General features: G+C 46.1%; 1 protein-coding gene across 1 annotated transcript in view; it reads right to left on the minus strand.

Moving 5' to 3' along the window:
- The window catches only part of TACC1 (transforming acidic coiled-coil containing protein 1), a 270,095-nt gene extending 252,572 nt beyond the window's left edge, over positions 1-17,523 (minus strand). The window contains exon 1 of the mRNA XM_063931611.1: positions 17,364-17,523. Within this exon, the coding sequence (XP_063787681.1) occupies positions 17,364-17,434 (71 nt within the window). The 5' untranslated portion in view covers positions 17,435-17,523. The remainder of the gene's footprint in view (positions 1-17,363) is intronic.
- Between the last annotated feature and the right edge of the window lie 5,059 nt (positions 17,524-22,582).

Genomic DNA, 22,582 nt, shown 5'->3' on the forward strand with positions numbered 1-22,582 from the left:
CCAAAGCGCCACTCTCCCGCGTTAGCAGCAGCCGAAGCGGATCCCTCCCCCGCCCCCCTTCCCTCCACGTTAGAAGCCAGGGCCACTGAAGGGAAGACGAGGCTGCAGTGTCACAGCCAGTGATGGGAGCTGGGCCACCGTGGAGCCTATCTGGAAGATTGAGTGTGCCTAGGCTGCTGACAGCTTGGAGAGGCTTGAGGAAGAGGAGGAGGAGTGCTCGGTCCCCAGATCTGTTTGTGTAAAGGTATTTACAGTGGTATGGTCAGCACATTTTGTGTTCAGGTATATGTGTGACAAAACCTAGCTTCATAAAGACGCTGTATTTTTATTGGCTTATACTTTTCTTGAAATTATAGAAGGTGCAGGGCAGGGCTGGTAACAGAAATCTTTGGGCTGGCTACAATAGAAATCAGCAGCATCCCGACGTCTAAATGGTGACTATACTATCAATAATTAGAGATGTGCACTTGAAATTTTTCGGGTTTTGTGTTTTGGTTTTGGGTTCGGTTCCGCGGCCGTGTTTTGGGTTCGACCGCGTTTTGGCAAAACCTCACCGAATTTTTTTTGTCGGATTCGGGTGTGTTTTGGATTCGGGTGTTTTTTTCAAAAAACACTAAAAAACAGCTTAAATCATAGAATTTGGGGGTCATTTTGATCCCAAAGTATTATTAACCTCAAAAACCATAATTTCCACTCATTTTCAGTCTATTCTGAATACCTCACACCTCACAATATTATTTTTAGTCCTAAAATTTGCACCGAGGTCGCTGGATGACTAAGCTAAGCGACCCTAGTGGCCGACACAAACACCTGGCCCATCTAGGAGTGGCACTGCAGTGTCACGCAGGATGGCCCTTCCAAAAAACACTCCCCAAACAGCACATGACGCAAAGAAAAAAAGAGGCGCAATGAGGTAGCTGTGTGAGTAAGATAAGCGACCCTAGTGGCCGACACAAACACCTGGCCCATCTAGGAGTGGCACTGCAGTGTCACGCAGGATGGCCCTTCCAAAAAACACTCCCCAAACAGCACATGACGCAAAGAAAAAAAGAGGCGCAATGAGGTAGCTGTGTGAGTAAGATAAGCGACCCTAGTGGCCGACACAAACACCTGGCCCATCTAGGAGTGGCACTGCAGTGTTACGCAGGATGGCCCTTCCAAAAAACACTCCCCAAACAGCACATGACGCAAAGAAAAAAAGAGGCGCAATGAGGTAGCTCTGTGAGTAAGATAAGCGACCCTAGTGGCCGACACAAACACCTGGCCCATCTAGGAGTGGCACTGCAGTGTCACGCAGGATGGCCCTTCCAAAAAACACTCCCCAAACAGCACATGACGCAAAGAAAAAAAGAGCGCAATGAGGTAGCTGTGTGAGTAAGATAAGCGACCCTAGTGGCCGACACAAACACCTGGCCCATCTAGGAGTGGCACTGCAGTGTCACGCAGGATGGCCCTTCCAAAAAACACTCCCCAAACAGCACATGACGCAAAGAAAAAAAGAGGCGCAATGAGGTAGCTGTGTGAGTAAGAAAAGCGACCCTAGTGGCCGACACAAACACCTGGCCCATCTAGGAGTGGCACTGCAGTGTCACGCAGGATGGCCCTTCCAAAAAACACTCCCCAAACAGCACATGACGCAAAGAAAAAAAGAGGCGCAATGAGGTAGCTGTGTGAGTAAGATAAGCGACCCTAGTGACCGACACAAACACCTGGCCCATCTAGGAGTGGCACTGCAGTGTCACGCAGGATGGCCCTTCCAAAAAACACTCCCCAAACAGCACATGACGCAAAGAAAAATTAAAGAAAAAAGAGGTGAAAGATGGAATTGTCCTTAGGCCCTCCCACCCACCCTTATGTTGTATAAACAGGACATGCACACTTTAACCAACCCATCATTTCAGTGACAGGGTCTGCCACACGACTGTGACTGAAATGACGGGTTGGTTTGGACCCCCACCAAAAAAGTAGCAATTAATCTCTCCTTGCACAAACTGGCTCTACAGAGGCAAGATGTCCACCTCATCATCATCCTCCGATATATCACCGTGCACATCCCCCTCCTCACAGATTATCAATTCGTCCCCACTGGAATCCACCATCTCAGCTCCCTGTGTACTTTGTGGAGGCAATTGCTGCTGGTCAATGTCTCCACGGAGGAATTGATTATAATTAATTTTAATGAACATCATCTTCTCCACATTTTCTGGAAGTAACCTCGTACGCCGATTGCTGACAAGGTGAGCGGCGGCACTAAACACTCTTTCGGAGTACACACTTGTGGGAGGGCAACTTAGGTAGAATAAAGCCAGTTTGTGCAAGGGCCTCCAAATTGCCTCTTTTTCCTGCCAGTATAAGTACGGACTGTGTGACGTGCCTACTTGGATGCGGTCACTCATATAATCCTCCACCATTCTTTCAATGGGGAGAGAATCATATGCAGTGACAGTAGACGACATGTCCGTAATCGTTGTCAGGTCCTTCAGTCCGGACCAGATGTCAGCATCAGCAGTCGCTCCAGACTGCCCTGCATCACCGCCAGCGGGTGGGCTCGGAATTCTGAGCCTTTTCCTCGCACCCCCAGTTGCGGGAGAATGTGAAGGAGGAGATGTTGACAGGTCGCGTTCCGCTTGACTTGACAATTTTCTCACCAGCAGGTCTTTGAACCCCAGCAGACTTGTGTCTGCCGGAAAGAGAGATCCAAGGTAGGTTTTAAATCTAGGATCGAGCACGGTGGCCAAAATGTAGTGCTCTGATTTCAACAGATTGACCACCCGTGAATCCTTGTTAAGCGAATTAAGGGCTCCATCCACAAGTCCCACATGCCTAGCGGAATCGCTCCGTGTTAGCTCCTCCTTCAATGTCTCCAGCTTCTTCTGCAAAAGCCTGATGAGGGGAATGACCTGACTCAGGCTGGCAGTGTCTGAACTGACTTCACGTGTGGCAAGTTCAAAGGGCATCAGAACCTTGCACAACGTTGAAATCATTCTCCACTGCGCTTGAGACAGGTGCATTCCACCTCCTATATCGTGCTGAATTGTATAGGCTTGAATGGCCTTTTGCTTCTCCTCCAACCTCTGAAGCATATATAGGGTTGAATTCCACCTCGTTACCACTTCTTGCTTCAGATGATGGCACGGCAGGTTCAGGCGTTTTTGGTGTTGCTCCAGTCTTCTGTACGTGGTGCCTGTACGCCGAAAGTGTCCCGCAATTCTTCTGGCCACCGACAGCATCTCTTGCACGCCCCTGTCGTTTTTAAAAAAATTCTGCACCACCAAATTCAAGGTATGTGCAAAACATGGGACGTGCTGGAATTTGCCCATATTTAATGCACACACAATATTGCTGGCGTTGTCCGATGCCACAAATCCACAGGAGAGTCCAATTGGGGTAAGCCATTCCGCGATGATCTTCCTCAGTTGCCGTAAGAGGTTTTCAGCTGTGTGCGTATTCTGGAAACCGGTGATACAAAGCGTAGCCTGTCTAGGAAAGAGTTGGCGTTTGCGAGATGCTGCTACTGGTGCCGCCGCTGCTGTTCTTGCGGCGTGAGTCCATACATCTACCCAGTGGGCTGTCACAGTCATATAGTCCTGACCCTGCCCTGCTCCACTTGTCCACATGTCCGTGGTTAAGTGGACATTGGGTACAACTGCATTTTTTAGGACACTGGTGAGTCTTTTTCTGACGTCCGTGTACATTCTCGGTATCGCCTGCCTAGAGAAGTGGAACCTAGATGGTATTTGGTAACGGGGGCACACTACCTCAAGAAATTGTCTAGTTCCCTGTGAACTAACGGCGGATACCGGACGCACGTCTAACACCAACATAGTTGTCAAGGCCTCAGTTATCCGCTTTGCAACAGGATGACTGCTGTGATATTTCATCTTCCTCGCAAAGGACTGTTGGACAGTCAATTGCTTACTGGAAGTAGTACAAGTGGGTTACGACTTCCCCTCTGGGATGACCATCGACTCCCAGCAGCAACAACAGCAGCGCCAGCACCAGTAGGCGTTACACGCAAGGATGCATCGGAGGAATCCCAGGCAGGAGAGGACTCGTCAGAATTGCCAGTGACATGGCCTGCAGGACTATTGGCATTCCTGGGGAAGGAGGAAATTGACACTGAGGGAGTTGGTGGGGTGGTTTGCGTGAGCTTGGTTACAAGAGGAAGGGATTTACTGGTCAGTGGACTGCTTCCGCTGTCACCCAAAGTTTTTGAACTTGTCACTGACTTATTATGAATGCGCTGCAGGTGACGTATAAGGGAGGATGTTCCGAGGTGGTTAACATCCTTACCCCTACTTATTACAGCTTGACAAAGGCAACACACGGCTTGACACCTGTTGTCCGCATTTCTGTTGAAATACTTCCACACCGAAGAGCTGATTTTTTTGGTATTTTCACCAGGCATGTCAATGGCCATATTCCTCCCACGGACAACAGGTGTCTCCCCGGGTGCCTGACTTAAACAAACCACCTCACCATCAGAATCCTCCTGGTCAATTTCCTCCCCAGCGCCAGCAACACCCATATCCTCTCATCCTGGTGTACTTCAACACTGACATCTTCAATCTGACTATCAGGAACTGGACTGCGGGTGCTCCTTCCAGCACTTGCAGGGGGCGTGCAAATGGTGGAAGGCGCATGCTCTTCACGTCCAGTGTTGGGAAGGTCAGGCATCGCAACCGACACAATTGGACTCTCCTTGTGGATTTGGGATTTCGAAGAACGCACAGTTCTTTGCGGTGCTACTGCTTTTGCCAGCTTGAGTCTTTTCATTTTTCTAGCGAGAGGCTGAGTGCTTCCATCCTCATGTGAAGCTGAACCACTATCCATGAACATAGGCCAGGGCCTCAGCCGTTCCTTGCCACTCCGTGTGGTAAATGGCATATTGGCAAGTTTACGCTTCTCCTCCGACAATTTTATTTTAGATTTTGGAGTCCTTTTTTTACTGATATTTGGTGTTTTGGATTTTACATGCTCTGTACTATGACATTGGGCATCGGCCTTGGCAGACGACGTTGCTGGCATTTCATCGTCTCGGCCATGACTAGTGGCAGCAGCTTCAGCACGAGGTGGAAGTGGATCTTGATCTTTCCCTACTTTGGAACCTCAACATTTTTGTTCTCCATATTTTAATAGGCACAACTAAAAGGCACCTCAGGTAAACAATGGAGATGGATGGATACTAGTATACTTATGGATGGACGAGCGACTGCCGACACAGAGGTAGCTACAGCCGTGGACTACCGTACTGTGTCTGCTGCTAATATAGACTGGATGATAATGAGATGAAATCAATATATATTATATCACACTAGTACTGCAGCCGGACAGGTAGATATATTTATGTAATGACTGATGACGGACCTGCTGGACACTGTCAGCTCAGCAGCACCGCAGACTGCTACAGTAAGCTACTATAGTAGTATGTATAAAGAAGAAAGAAAAAAAAAACACGGGTAGGTGGTATACAATTATGGATGGACGAGCGACTGCCGACACAGAGGTAGCTACAGCCGTGGACTACCGTACTGTGTCTGCTGCTAATATAGACTGGATGATAATGAGATGAAATCAATATATATTATATCACACTAGTACTGCAGCCGGACAGGTAGATATATTTATTATGTAATGACTGATGACGGACCTGCTGGACACTGTCAGCTCAGCAGCACCGCAGACTGCTACAGTAAGCTACTATAGTAGTATGTATAAAGAAGAAGAAAAAAAAAAAAACCACGGGTAGGTGGTATACAATTATGGATGTACGAGCGACTGCCGAGTGCCGACACAGAGGTAGCTACAGCCGTGGACTACCGTACTGTGTCTGCTGCTAATATAGACTGGATGATAATGAGATGAAATCAATATATATTATATCACACTAGTACTGCAGCCGGACAGGTAGATATATTTATTATGTAATGACTGATGACGGACCTGCTGGACACTGTCAGCTCAGCAGCACTGCAGACTGCTACAGTAAGCTACTATAGTAGTATGTATAAAGAAGAAAGAAAAAAAAAACCACGGGTAGGTGGTATACAATTATGGATGGACGAGCGACTGCCGAGTGCCGACACAGAGGTAGCTACAGCCGTGGACTACCGTACTGTGTCTGCTGCTAATATAGACTGGATGATAATGAGATGAAATCAATATATATTATATCACACTAGTACTGCAGCCGGACAGGTAGATATATTTATTATGTAATGACTGATGACGGACCTGCTGGACACTGTCAGCTCAGCAGCACCGCAGACTGCTACAGTAAGCTACTATAGTAGTATGTATAAAGAAGAAAGAAAAAAAAAACACGGGTAGGTGGTATACAATTATGGATGGACGAGCGACTGCCGAGTGCCGACACAGAGGTAGCTACAGCCGTAGACTACCGTACTGTGTCTGCTGCTAATATAGACTGGATGATGAGATGAAATCAATATATATTATATCACACTAGTACTGCAGCCGGACAGGTAGATATATTTATTATGTAATGACTGATGACGGACCTGCTGGACACTGTCAGCTCAGCAGCACCGCAGACTGCTACAGTAAGCTACTATAGTAGTATGTATAAAGAAGAAAGAAAAAAAAAACCACGGGTAGGTGGTATACAATATTATATATATATTATATACAATTATATATATATATTAAACTGGTGGTGATTATTAAACTGGTGGTCAGGTCACTGGTCACACTATCAGCAACTTGCAAGTAGTACTCCTAAGCAGACAATCACAATATATATTATACTGGTGGTCAGTGTGGTCACAATGGCAGTGTGGCACTCTGGCAGCAAAAGTGTGCACTGTACGTTATATGTACTCCTGAGTCCTGCTCTCAGACTCTAACTGCTCCCCACTGTCAGTGTCTCCCCCACAAGTCAGATAATACAGTCACACTCACACTATCTATCACTTCAGCAAGTAACTAGTCTAGTACTCCTCCTAATGCTCCCCAAAATTACTACTGTGTCTCTCTCTACTGTCTCACTCTCTTCTCTATAAACGGAGAGGACGCCAGCCACGTCCTCTCCCTATGAATCTCAATGCACGTGTGAAAATGGCGGCGACGCGCGGCTCCTTATATAGAATCCGAGTCTCGCGATAGAATCCGAGCCTCGCGAGAATCCGACAGCGGGATGATGACGTTCGGGCGCGCTCGGGTTAACCGAGCAAGGCGGGAAGATCCGAGTCGCTCGGACCCGTGTAAAAAAACATGAAGTTCGGGCGGGTTCGGATTCCGAGGAACCGAACCCGCTCATCTCTATCAATAATCCCTCCCTGCTGCCTAACACTAATCCCCCCCCCCCTTCAACAGTCTAACCCTAATCTTGCCCCCCAGAAAAAATCCCCCAGAGCTGGCAGACGTTTGTTCGGGATCCCGGTGACTGTATTTAGATCCATGTCGGGATTCCGATCGGATCCCATTTAATCATCCAACAGCAGCTTTAGGGTGATATATGACGTGGTCAGTGTTGGGGTTGGGATTTGAATTTATTGGGACTAGTTCTTAGTAGTATAGAATAAGAGACTTCACATAAAGCTAGTCCCAGCATATGTATCTTTTTATGGTAGACACATTTAAATTGCCCATAGATTGTCCAACTTGGGGCAGTACAGATGTTTTGAGGGAAGTACAGATGGTGTAATTGCTAGCATTACTCACAGCACTGAGGTCATGGATTCGATTCCAACCACGGCCCTAACTGTGTGGAGTTTGTATGTTCTCCCCAATGCTTGAGTGGGTTTTCTCTGGGTACTCTGGTTTCCTCCCACAATCCGAAACTATATTGGTAGGTTAATTGGCTCCCCTCAAAAATTAATCCAAGTGTGTACGTGTATATGGGCAGACTAGATAGGCCAAGTGGTTCTTATCTGCCGTATCTGTGCCCAAGTAGTGAAGGTTATAAAAATAAGTGGCAATAGACCTGCCCACAGGTGGAGCTAGACACACCTTTTAGGCGGAGCATGACATACTCCCTCGGCGGTGTACCATGCAAACTCGTATATCATCTAGAATCTCCCTGAAACTAGTTATCTAAAGTAGGCAAGTATGGTATAAGGTGTATATGAAACATAAATGCATTCTGTGCTTAGACTTAGGTCCCATCACTATGATATCTCATTATGGTATGCAATTATTCCAAAATACGGAAAAATCCGATATCCAAAATACTTCTGGTCCCAAGCATTTTGGATAAGGGATACTCAACCTGTATTTACTGGGCTATTTAAGCCTTCAGTACTGTGGATGTGGGAGCATGCTGTCCCACCAGGGTAAATATGCAAATAAATAGGGTTACCATAATATCCCTTTACTCTGGGACACATATATTTTAAAGAGGTTCTGTGGCTGACTAAAACCAGGTGAAATTCGGGCTAGAGTTTAGCCAGCCACAGAACCTGTGTAAATCATAGGTGTCCCAGATTAAAGGGATATGATGGTCACCCTAAAATAAAGAATGCTTAAGTTTATCAATATGTAATCACCAACATAGCTTTAGCACTTTTATGAAAGGGTTAAATGAATCACACTTTAATTATATAACCCACAAGTGAACACAATTACAGTGTGGCACAAATCTCCTTATAGCCAATTCTGGGGTTTATACTTTGGGCACATTCCTGTATAGCAATAGCAATTATTTAAATAAACATTCCCAAGTTGCACTACAGGTTCCAGCATGCCAGGATGCCTTTAAGTGGTTGAGCATGCTGGTACTTGTAATACTACAAACGCTAATATATACATGCCTGCCAGTGCCACAGCTTGCTGGAACTTGATGAACTGCCATCATGACTTGATATCCAGGGTCCACTAGGACCTGTAGTGCACCATTGTTGTAAAAAAGAAAAACTCACAACCTCAATTAACAAATGTTTGATTAGAAATGAAGGCAGCCCCACTTAAACCATCATTCACCAATGTATTGCTCACCTAAGTCCTGTGATCAACGGGGTTCTCTTTGGTTCATGTATATCAATTGGAGGTTTCTGATGCAGGTTTTAAAAGGGCAATAATAGGAAATACAAACCATGGGGTATATTTACTAAAGTTCGTATTTTCCCGTTTGAGGTCAAAGTTCAATCACGAATGACATCGAAAGTGTAAATATGCAACTTTTTGAATTTAGTACGACTAATTTACTAAGCTGCCGTATTCTGCATTTTCGGTTTTACCGATGTCGATGTCATTCGTTTTTTTAGGCAGTGTTTTACGTGAGTGACTTGTAAAACACTGCCGACTTTAATACAATGAATCTCGGCCGGATCTGAGAGATCCGTGCTGGGCTTCATTGTGCACCTTGTAAAAAAAAAAACCAACATGGTTAAAATTTAAAAAAAAATTGCGTGGGGTCCCCCCTCCTAAGCCAAACCAGCCTCGGGCTCTTTGAGCCGATCCTGGTTGCAAAAATATGGGGAAAAAAATGATAGAGGTTCCCCCATATTTAAACAACCAGCACCAAGCTCTGCGCCTGGTCCTGGTTCCAAAAATACGGGGGACAAAAAGCGTAGGGGTCCCCCGTATTTCTGAAACCAGCACCGGGCTCCACTAGTCAGATACATAATGCCACAGCCGGGGGACACTTTTATATAGCTCCCGGCGGCCCTGGCATTACATAACCAACTAGTCACCCCTGGCCGGGGTACCCTGGAGGAGTGGGGACTCCTTCAATCAAGGGGTCCCCCCCCCCTCCAGCCACCCAAGGACCAGGGGTGAAGCCCAAGGCTGTCCCCCCCATCCAAGGGCTGCGGATGGGAGGCTGATAGCCATTGTGTAAAAAAATGAATATTGTTTTTAGTAGCAGTACTACAAGTCCCAGCAAGCCTCCCCCGCAAGCTGGTACTTGGAGAACCACAAGTACCAGCATGCGGAGGAAAACCATGCCCGCTGGTACCTGTAGTACTACTACTAAAAAAATACCCCAATAAAAACATAAGACACACACCTTGAAAGTATAACTTTAATGCATACATACACACCTCCATATACACATACTTACATTATGTTCACACGAGGGTCGGTCCTCTTCTCCATGTAGAATCCATGGTGTACCTGTTGAAAAAATTATACTCACAAAATCCAGTGTAGAAGCCTCTTCTTCTTGTAATCCATTTGTAATCCAGGTACTTGGCAAAATAAAAAAACGGACACCCGACCTCGCACTGAAAGGGGCCCCATGTTTTCACATGGGACCCCTTTCCCTGAATGCCAGAAACCCCCTCTGACTTATGTCTAAGAGGGTTCCATCAGCCAATCAGGGAACGCCACGTTGTGGCATCCTCCTGATTGGCTGTGTGCTCCTGTACTGTAAGACAGGCGGCACACTGCAGTGTTACAATGTAGCGCCTATGCGCTCCATTGTAACCAATGGTGGGAACTTTGTGGTCAGCGGTGAGGTTACTTTTGGAACTTTGCGGTGAGGTTACTTTTGGAACCAGGCGCAGAGCCCGGTGCTGGTTGTTTAAATATGGGGGAACCTCTTTTATTTTTTCCCCCATATTTTTGCAACCAGGACCGGCTCAAAGAGCCCGAGGCTGGTTTTGCTTAGGAGGGGGGACCCCACGCAATTTTTAACCCAAAAAAAAACACTTTCCCATCCCCTTCCCACTGATAAACATGCACGGATCTCATGGATCCCTGCATGCCTATCCAAACACGGGATAAAAAAGCAGGTCTGTTTTTTTTAGCACTTTTTCACGAATTGTATTTCAGCACGGCAGTGTTTGGCTATTGTCGGCAGTGTTTGTGATTTGCACTTTTTAGTAAATTACCGATTTCTACCAAATTGCAGGCGTATTTGACCGATGGTGTATTGATTCGTGATTTTTTCCTAGGACTTCCAAAATATTACAAATGCCCTCATCACTGCCGAGATTTTTGCTTAGTAAATTACCGAAATGACACTTTGAAGAAAAAACGGCATCTCGGTCAAAATCGGGACCTTAGTAAATATACCCCCATGTCTGGTTTTGTATTTTAATATTATTGCCCCTTTAAATCCAGCATCTGAAACTGCTCTGCGTTTTTATGTATATACCGCATAGAGTAGTTGCTCCTTACAGAGCCTTGACGCGCAGTATACAGAGCCCCCAGTACCCTCAGATGCCTGCGACTGTCCATATATTGCATACTGTAAAATACAGATTTTTCTAATCTATGTTTATAGACCAAGATACAATGCAAGCGTACATGCACTAGGGGCATATCACTTCAATGTATTACAGTGGCCATTCATTATGGTCTGACCTCAGACACAGGAAAACCACTACTTCTAGGTTATTCACATCAGGGCTACATACTGTAAGGCAGGGATGGGGAACCTTCGGCCCTCCAGCTGTTGTTGAACTACACATACCAGCATGCCTTGCTACAGTTTTGCTATTTGGCCATGCTAACACTGTTCCAGGGCATGCTGGGATGTGTAGTTCAACAACAGCTGGAGGGCCGAAGGTTCCCCATCCCTGCTGTAAGGAGTAAGTACTCATTCTCTCATAAGGTTTTGTTTTTTAACCTGTGGACACCTACATGGATCTGCTCATCCCAGATCTTAGGTGAGAAATAAATTGGTGAGAGTTTTGGGTTGGCGGTGTCTTTATAATAAAAAAAAATGGTTTAATTTGGTACAGTATGTGTCTGGTTTTTTTTTGTTATGTTTTTTTACAATGTCTCTGCATAGCGCTCTGCAGCTTCCAGCAAGCCTTGGCTATCAGGATATTGGGGGTAATTCTGAGTTGATCGCAGCATCAAGTTTGTTAGCAGTTGGGCAAAACCATTTGCACTGCAGGTGTGGCAGATGTAACATGTGCAGAGAGAGTTAGATTTGGGTGGGGTGTGTTCAAACTGAATCTAAATTGCAGTGTAAAAATAAACCAGCCAGTATTTACCCTGCACAGAAACAAAATAACCCACCCAAATCTAACTCTCTCTGCAAATGTTATATCTGCCCCCCCTGCAGTGCACATGGTTTTACCCAACTGCTAACAAATTTGATGCTGCGATCAACTCCGAATTACCCCCATTGTTAGAATGGGAAAGTGCTACTGCACTTTCTCCAGTATGACTCTGGGGCTGATGCTTCATTCCCTTACGAGGATGGCCGCCAGGGGTGACTACTGCACACGCGTGGTGCCATCTTGTTACTGTGTATAGTGACATAAGGCCTGATGTAATATTGTACCAAATTAAACCAATTTTTTTATTATAAAACACCCCCAACCCAAAACTCTCCCAGAATGGCCCGACGCACTGGAAGATTGGCATGCCTCCAGGCCGAGCGCAACCCCCTCACATCTCCCAGCAGCCCCCACTCCGCTGTCCAAATTGAGCGGTCCGGGGAAGGGGGGTCCAATGAATCTATTTGCGCTGAATCACATCATCCTGGCCCCGTTCCCTGCCAACAATCGTGCAGCTACGCCCAGGTCCTGCCCCCTGTACAACGACATTCATCCTCACTCCCCCCCCCCCCCCCCCTCATGCTGCATCACACATACTGCTGCTCCCACCTGGCTGCCCCCTCCCGGATATAAATACACAGTGGGATTTTTTTTTTTCTTACTTAAGTATTTTTAAGTTTGTTGTCTGTACTGATAGTATTATATATAATATATACAGATGCAGGTATTCCTAGAAGAAAGGAAAAAGGCGGCACTCCTTCGGTCTTTCTGAATAAAGGTCTATGCACCTGATGAAAAGGCAGGCAGGCCTTGAAACGTTGTGGAAATAAACAGCACAACTTAGACCTTTTTTTTTTTTTTTTTTTACAGGTACTGCGGACTTAGTTTACCAGTGATGTGATTCTTCATACAGAATCAGAATCGGTTTATTGCCAAGTATATCAGTACATAATACACAAGGAATTTGTTTCCGATAACCACAGCTCTCAGAGAAAATACGACACATGATATGATATAACATAGAGAAGAGAAGCACGACAGATACTGGAGTACATGCACATCTGCCTCAGAGGCGATCGCTCGGCACCGATGGCTGGCATGCGCCGGCGCACTGCGAGCCGAACGCTGCGCTGCGAGAAACTGCAGCGAGCGATCGGGTTGGAATGACCCCCCAGATTCTGTGTACACACTGGAACGAGTTTTATGAAGGACGGAATGATTATGTTCCGTCCTTCATAAGCATAAATAAGGTCACTAGCGATTTAGCTAGGTTTGATGTGCAGCACATCAAACCTAGCATCCGTCGCTAGCAAACATGGGAGCGCGCAATCACCTATACACACTGAGTGATGTAGGCGATCTGTTACAAAACGACAAATCAGCTCGACATTGGGGGGTAATTCAGAGTTGATTGCAGCAGCAAATTTGTTAGCAGTTGGGCAAAACCTTGTGCACTGCAGGGGGGGCAGATGTAACATGTGCAGAGAGAGTTAGGTTTGGGTGGGTTATTTTGTTTCTGTGCAGGGTAAATACTGGCTGCTTTATTTTTACAGAGGGAAAAGGGCCCTAATTTGCACACCTTAATTAGGTAGTGAGGTGCTACTCTGCTTGAGACTTAGTAAAGTGTACAGAGGGAAAAGGGAGCAGGTGCACTATCTCACACTAGCTCAACCTGTAGTAACCAGAGGCACTTAGCATATTCCTGGCCAGGGCTATGAGCTTACCCACCGCATCAAGGTAGCCTCTCATTGGGTAAGTCCCTAACACTAACTATGCCCTGGGGTTGTCTGGCTGGGTGGCTCTGGGGTGTCCTGCCCCCCGGACCTGAACCCCTATAGTTAGTGTTAGGGACTTACCCAATGAGAGGCTACCTTGATGCGGTGGGTAAGCTCATAGCCCTGGCCAGGAATATGCTAAGTGCCTCTGGTTACTACAGGTTGAGCTAGTGTGAGATAGTGCACCTGCTACCTTTTTCCTCTGTATGCTTTATTTTTACACTGCAATTTTAGTTTGTACACACCCCACCCAAATCTAACTCTCACTCGGGGACGTGCAGTCAGGGGAGGCAGTGCCTCCCCTGTCATTAATGATTAAAATAATACAAAGAAAATACTTATGACACATATTTTGTGTTATAAGTATCATCTTTATATTATGGTAATAATTTTAGTACCTTAAAATTGGTTTGGGAGGAACCGATAGCAGTGCCTCCTGTTGGCAATTAAAACGGGATTAAGCGGGGGATGGGGCCAAGCACTTGGGCTGTAAAAGCCCATTAAAAACTATGGTGAAAGCGGCACTTCTATAAGTGGTCCTGAAGGCAGTGATGTGCGTGCGGTGGCGATGGCAGACAGCACTCTTCCCTCTCCCTCCCAGCCAGCAGCAGCAGCGGCACAGTCCCGGACACCCAGGTGAGACAGGGGGCCGCTGGGCTGGGTATTGCACTGATATATATCTCAATATCATCAGTGCCTCCCCAGCCTATGACCTCACCGCACGTCACTGCTCTCTCTGCACGTTATATCTGCCCCCCCTGCAGTGCACATGAGGGGTCATTCCGACCCGATCGCTCGCTGTAGTTTATCGCAGCGCAGCGATCGAGTCGGATCTGCGCCGGCGCCGCAGTGCACCAGTCGAAGGCCGTTGTACCGTAGCAATCGCCTCTGCCTGATTGACAGGCAGAGGCGGTCACTGGGTGGGAGGGGGCTGGACGGCGGCATTAAGCCACTGTTTAGGGGGTGCGGTCTGACCATCGCAGGCGTGGCCGGACCGTTGGGGTGGCGGGCCGCAGCGGCTGCTTGACATCACACGCAGCCGTTGCAACCCGGGCAGCGAAGAGGTTCTCCTGGCCAGCCGCAGGAGCTGCGCTGGCCGGGAGGTACTCCTGAAATGCAAAAGCATTACTGCTGTGCGATGCTTTTGCACTTCAGTGAGAGGGGGCCTGGGCGTCCCCCCCCCCATGTCTGAGTGCAGCACAGCTACGATCAACTCAGAATGACCCCCAAGGTTTTGCCCAACTGCTAACAAATTTGCTGCTGCGATAAACTCTGAATTAGACCCATTGCTCCAACGTATACCCAGCTTTAGATAGTAAAATGATCAGGGTTCCTGCAAAACTGGTGTGGAATGGAGTCTAACATACTTCTATATCAAACAAAGCTCGTACAATTTGTTTATTCTATGTCTAGAACACACAGTAAGTCCTGATACTGATGTCTCATTAGTAATGCAAATCTCATTGTCTTTGTAGTCAATGCGAATCATATATAATACTATAACCCCAAGCAGAACATATTAGTGTGCAAATAAAACAGAACTTCTCTGTATCCAGACTTGATGTCAAAGCCCAAAGTCCATAGACCAACTGTTACTGTGCCAGGACTATAATAGCATGCTCGGGCAATAGGGCACAAGGCAGGGACCCGTCACACAGCGGGTATGAGAGCAGTGATTGTATAGTTTATTAGATTACTGTGTTCGTTCCACAATTTCCATTCTGTAGATTATAATGCAGCATTGTCATAAACCAAGGACAGCTACAGTTACAGAGGTCCCAAAATAACACTTATATGTTCTACTGCTGATTGAAAGTAACCAGCTTTTATCATTACCAAATGACAGTATTAACTCTTCATACTGTATAGTGGGAGCAAAAACCAAATCACAAATGATGATTCAACTATATAAAGTGTACCCACCCCCAGGGATAGCGCTGCTTTCTGCCGCTACCTGAAATATATTTCCTATGCAGGTGGTCTGGTGGGGTGCCCCAGTAGCGAGGTTCCGCCTGCCCTGCCGATCACCTACACGCAGGGAAGCCATCCGTTTTCTGGGATGAACCAATAGTTATCCATTCACTTTGAACTGAAGATATCACTGGGTCATGAGACTGCATTCTCCCAAATACTGGATCAGCACCACCACTGTGAGTAGGAAAAAGTACTCTCTCATTTTTATTATTATTTATTATTATTGCTATAACGTTAAGATGGTAGAAGTGAATACATCCACATACAGTAGTGCATCTAATCATTCTCTATGCATATTATATTAGGAGACGACTTTGGGAGATTTGTCTGATGATGAGCAAATGTCACCCGACTGGTAAGATCTCCAGTGCGATGTATGAGGTACTCAGCATCTTTATATAGTGTAGCATGAGCAATGTCAATGTATGAGATACTCAGCATCATTATACAGTGCATTATCAGTGTATAGAGATACTCAACATCATTATATACAGCAGCATATTCATTATCAGTGTATAAAGATACTAAGCACTATTATACAGGACAATGTGATTATCATGAGTATATTGAAATATGCAGCATCATTATACAGTACAGTGTGACCATTATCAGTGTATGGAGATACTCAGCATCATTATACAGTACAGTGTGACCATTATCAGTGTACAGAGATACTCAGCATCATTATACAGTGCAGTGTGATCATTATCAGTGTATAGAGATACTCAGCATCATTATACAGTGCAAGGTGATCATTATCAGTGTATAGAGATACTCAGCATCATTATACAGTGCAGTGTGACCATTATCAGTGTATAGAGATACTCAGCATCATTATACAGTACAGTGTGACCATTATCAGTGTACAGAGATACTCAGCATCATTATACAGTGCAGTGTGATCATTATCAGTGTATAGAGATACTCAGCATCATTATACAGTGCAAGGTGATCATTATCAGTGTATAGAGATACTCAGCATCATTATACAGTGCAGTGTGACCATTATCAGTGTATGGAGATACTCAGCATCATTATACAGTACAGTGTGACCATTATCAGTGTATAGAGATACTCAGCATCATTATGCAGTGCAACGTGTTTATTATTAGTGTATAGAGATACTCAGCATCATTATATAGTGCAACGTGTTTATTATTAGTGTATAGAGATACTCAGCATCACTATAGGGTGCAGCGTATTCATTATCAGTGTATTGAAATACTCAGCATCATTATATAGTGCAGTGTGATCATTATCAGTGTATAGAGATACTCCGCATCATTATACAGTGCAGCGTGTTCATTATCAGAGTATAGAGATACTCAGCATTATTATACAGTGCAGCGTGTTCATGATCAGTGTATAGAGATACTCACCATCATTATACAGTGCAGCGTGTTCATTATCAGAGTATAGAGATACTCAACATCACTAAACAATGCAGCGTGTTCATTATCAGTGTATTGAAATACTCAGCATCATTATACAGTGCAGCGTGTTCATTGTCAGTGTATAGAGATACTCAGCATCCTTATACAGTGCAGCACATGCATTATTAGTCTACAGAGATACTAAGTAACTGGTGTGCATGTGGTCAGAGAAGTGTACAGAAGTATATGTCTCTGCATACAGCTGTGTGCAGGCAGTGCAGTACCGGTATATGATGTAGAAAAGTATAGCAGAAACTAGTACTCACCCACTGCATGGCTTTGGCTGTGGGGGTATTTCAGGCTGTCCTTTCCTCCTATGGGACAGTGCAGCCCCCATAGTAATGTAATGGGGTAGTCCCAGGCTGTAATTCCCCGGGGCTTGCCTCTAGGAGCTGGGAGCTGCAGTAAGGATGCCGCTGCATTGCAGGGAGTATGAGGAGACACTGCTGCCAACCACAGGACTGAGCCAATCACAGAGCTCCCTGTCCTAACCTGCCTGCTTAACCCCTGCTGCACTTATCTTACCCTGTCACAGGTGCACTGTCATTGTGTCACATCTAGTCACACACTATCAACTGTCACTGCTATCACCTATAGATAAAGACTCATTCCTCTGTAACAGTCTACCATATGATACACATCCTGGTTCTACATTGTGTATATTGTATACAGTCGCAACAACTGATACATGAGAACAAAATCATCACAAAGTATTCAAAATGTCTCCAGTCTTGTTAAATACAGTTCTAGTAATTAGAGCGAATAACATTTAAGATGCATTTATCTAGCGGTGTTTTAAAATGTTTATCTAAATGCATGTTGGACCCTGTGTCTTAATTAATTGGCTTTTTATGTTTTGCTATGTTTTTTTTATGTTTTCAAAATATATACCTAGGTGCCAAAAGTGATTCAAATTTATTTTGTGACTTAATGTTAATTCCACCCCCCCCCCCCCCCCCAAATAAAAATGTCAAAAATGTGACACCAATGTGAGAATGCACAGACCTCATCTACAAAGCATCAGGATCCAGGCATAGTTTATGACAGGGGTAGCATCCTGTGACACTCCAGCTGCTGTGGAACTAAACATACCAGCATGCCCTGCCATAGTTTTGCTGTTAGATCATGTTCTAAACTGTTGCAGGGCACGCTGGGATGTGTAGTTCCACAGCATCAGGCATTTCACAGGGTGCCTACCCCTGGTTTAGACTCTCCATTAACCATTTAGGGACCTATTTACGAAAATTATTTTGCAGTCATTTCTCTTCACGGATTCTCCGATACTGGAGGTCCCATAACGCTGCCATGAAGTGTCCTTGAGGCTTAATCATGTATTTGCAAATATATGTAAATAAGATCTCTGAATTCTCTATTACCATATAGCAGGCATTCCCGACCTCTGTCCTCAAGGCACACTAACAGTCCAGGTTTTAGTGATATCCATGCTTGAGCACAGGTGACTTAATTAGTCCCTCAGTTAGTTTGATTTAACCATGTGTACTGAAGCCTGGATATCATTAAAACCTGCACCGTAGTGTGCCTTGAGGCCCGAGGTTGGGAATGCCTGCCATATAGTGTTCAAGCTTTGTTACTGATACCCTTTGGTGTGCTGGGGAAACCCCTTGTTTGTTTCTTGTCAAGAATAACCCCTCCCTTTCAGCACCTGAGGGGTATTACTAAATTGATTGAGCGGCTACCATTCTATATTGCAGTTTAGAGAGGCACAGATGGGGCCAGCATTTGGAGGGCATGCTGGTTCTTGTAGTGCCATTCGGAGGATCTAGGGGTGACTCCAGGTGAGCTGGCTCTCAATGTAGATATATATTTGTATGTGCCATTGTCATGTGGCCTTACATTAGGCAATTATATGGCCCAGAGTGGGTGCTGTTAACAGGCAGCGTTAGGGACCTCCAGTATCAGAGATGCCGTGAAGTGACCTGAAGGCTTAACAGTATTTTTGCAAATATATGTAACTAAGATCTCTGAATGTTCTGTTACCATATACAGGGGTATTCCATTAGGCATGGTAAAACATAGGCAATTTTTTCTGATGTTTCACCAATATTTTTTACAGGCTATCCAATTAGATCGTCCATAAAAAAAATACATTTTCTCACAAAAATACACAGGTTCAGTGAAACTTGTTTGTTTTTTGCACAAAAATAGAGCAGCTTTCAGGGATTTTGTCCCGCATGCCTGAGGCAGGTGGAACAAAATTCCTGATAAACCACAGCTTGCACCGGTTTATCTAGGCTAACTGGATAGCCCACGGGGATACAACTATCTATGGTAACTGGATACCCCCAACAGTGTTCACATCTTGATACTAATACCCCTTGTTTCTTATTTAGAATAGCCCCTCCCTTTAGCCCCCGAGGAGTATTACTAGATTGATTGAGCGGCTACCATTCTATATTTTACCAGACAATCTCAATGCAGGTGATGTAACGGAAGGGTTGTGGTTGGAATACCAGCGTCCGGGATACCGGCGGTCAGAATACCCATCCCAGCAGCGGAGTGAGCGTTAGAAAGCCCCTTGTGGGCTTGCTGCGCTCTTCGCATTGCGGGCAGGTTCTATTCCCACTCTCTGGGTGTCGTGGTCGCTCACGAGTGGAGATAGCCCTGGCGCCGCTGCTGGCATTCTCAGCGGTCAGGATACCGGTGTCGGTATTCTGACTGCCGGGATATTGACTACATCCCGTAACGGAACGATAAGTGCCTGTATGGAATAAAAAGGTTCCTATATCAATTGCTTCGCATATTCCATAAAAAGGGTCATTTTTCCCCAAATGTTATAACATGTGCTAATGCTCAGTGGGACGGGTGGTCTTCAGTATGCCGACTGACGGGAGCCCGGCGCACAGTATACCGCGCCGGAATCCCGACAGCCGGCATACTGACATTTATTCTCCCTCGTGGGGGTCCACGACCCCCCTGTAGGGAGAATAAAATAGAGTGGCGCGCGTAGCGTGACGAGCGCAGCGAGCCCGCAAGGGGCTCATTTGCGCTCGCCACAGTGTCGGTAAGCCGGCGGTCGGGCTCCCGGCGCCGGTATGCTGGTCGCCGGGAGCCCGACCGCCGGCATACCATACTGAACCCAGTGGGACAACCTTTGATGTACCTAGGCAATTGGAATTATACTCCATCTTTGGTTATTAGTTTGATGAATATAAAATATTTGTGGGTCCGCCTAGACCATATACAGACGTAGAAATGCGACAGTACAGGTTTTCATACACAACTGACTAGAACGATTGAGTGCCCCTAACAAATAGTTTTCTTTTTCCCTTTTGTTGGTTTAGGATACATAGGCACTGTGGCATCAGTGGGCACTGATGTGTGGTGAGTTGTTAGTTATATTGACTTTTCATGGTAAATAGAACCTATGTGTTTCCATACACCTCAACTATTACCTCCAGACACAAACTCGCTCCCCCCATACTGCTAGGGTAAGTGGATCTATGGTAGCATTATAAGCCAGAAGATGCCGCAGTAGCACAAGGACTAGTGGAGCCGCAGTCAGCATGATCTAATTGTGCTAATGCCAATGAAAAATTATCCCTGGAATAAACTGCAAACTGTCGCCCCTCGGGATAGTATGAATGCTCTGAGATTGGGGAAAACATTTCCCAGAATGCTTCCTATATGCCAGCCAATTGGCCACTGTTAGAAATGCTGCAGTGTGTCAGTAAAGGTTGTGTTGCTCAGTAGTGCTATACTAGTAAGGAGACTCCGGTACTCCTCTTCCAGGGTGTGACGTGGAAGATCTCCTGAGTTTGTCCTGTGATGAAGCTAATGTGAAAGAGAGAGGATTGGTGAGGATCTATAAAGTGCCATGAAAACATCAGATTTCCAGCATTATTGCTTATTTTACATATTGAGATGTAATAATGGGAGTTGTAATCGACGGAAGAGTGTGAGTCTCAGAGTAAACATTTGGGGTGCAAAGTAATGACAGGTAATATTCAGCTATAAGAATGCAATGGTCCCAGATTACCAGAATAATTCTGCTTTATACCCCTTTCAGACTTGCGACCCAGGAAATTGTCGGGTCTAGCAAAAAACAAATTATCGGGTCTCAGCCCATCTCTGGTAAAGAGAGTTTGCTTTCAGACATACCAAAATCCCCGGTTGATGCGTGTTCACATGCAAATACTGACCCAGAATGCCGGCGCGGAGGCGAGCGCAACAAAGCCCCTTGTCGTGGACACCCAAGAGTGGGAATAGTCCCTGTTAGTCGGCATGCCGACTGTAGGGCTTTTAATCATCGGGATCCCGGCATCAGCATGGTGACCGCTGGGATCCCGAGCGCCGGTCAAATGACCGGATCCCTTCATAACGCATTTGCAGACCAGCACGAGGCACGATCATCAGTAGGACCAGGTGTATTACTGTGTCTATGGGCTGTACGTTTCATTACCCTGTTCTGCACAATAATGGTGTCCTATGGTATGATGTACATTTCACAAATTAATTCTGCGAATTATGTAACAGTCAGTGGTTAAAGTGGGCCGCAACCTCTAATTGAAGGCGGAACCAGTTCCGCCTCCGTCCGTCCACTAGCATCTGGTCCCGTCTTCAGTGCATGTTAAAGCTAGCAGCGGCCGCCAGTCAATCCTGGATCATGGGCGGACCCGCTGCCAATTAAAAGACAGGATAGCCAATCACGGCTCACCGTCAGCTAATGAGAAGTTGCCAAGTGGCACGCATTTTCAAAGAGCTGCCTCTTCTTTTGATCAGCAGCCGGTCAACAGGAATGGCTGGCAGTCGCTGACAACTTAAACTGCACTGCACAGTCATAAGCGTGCGCACGGGGGTTGCCAGGTGTGCACAGGTACCCCCTAAAGTCACACACGCCTGCTGTCGCCATGCACTCGCACAGGGGTACAGCGTCGGGTGGTTCATTGCCAGTCTCTCCAGTCCAGCAGGCGGTGGGCTCCGGCGTTGGGAGGCTAACAGCAGCGTGGTCAGGGGAGAGCTTGACTGCGAGGAGGCAGCATGTGTCTGCGAGGAGGCAACATGTTTGGCTCCCAGTGCGAGATTTAAAAATGCGCCCCCCATTCACATAAAAAAAAAATGCGCCCCCCCCCCCCCATAGATATAAAGAGTAAAGGCATGCGCGCTCATTAAAATGGGCACGGCTTTGTTAAGATGGGCGTGGCCTCATCTGATCTCATCATCACGGCCACCACAGGATAAAAAAATAAAAAGTCCTCATTTTACACATTACAGCAGGCACGCGACCCCATTTTACACAGCACGGCAGGCAGGTGTCCCCATTTTACACAGCACGGCAGGCAAGTGTCCCCATTTTACACATTGCGGCAGGCAAGTGTCCCCATTTTACACATTGCGGCAGGCACGTGCCCCCATTTTACACAGTACGACAGGCAAGTGTCCCCATTTTACACATTGCGGCAGGCACGTGCAGAGCCGGCCTTAGCTATAGGCAGGCTAGGCATTTGCCTAGGGCATCCAAGCATGT

This window comes from Pseudophryne corroboree, chromosome 6 (genome assembly GCF_028390025.1).
Source record: "Pseudophryne corroboree isolate aPseCor3 chromosome 6, aPseCor3.hap2, whole genome shotgun sequence".
Lineage (NCBI taxonomy): Eukaryota > Metazoa > Chordata > Amphibia > Anura > Myobatrachidae > Pseudophryne > Pseudophryne corroboree.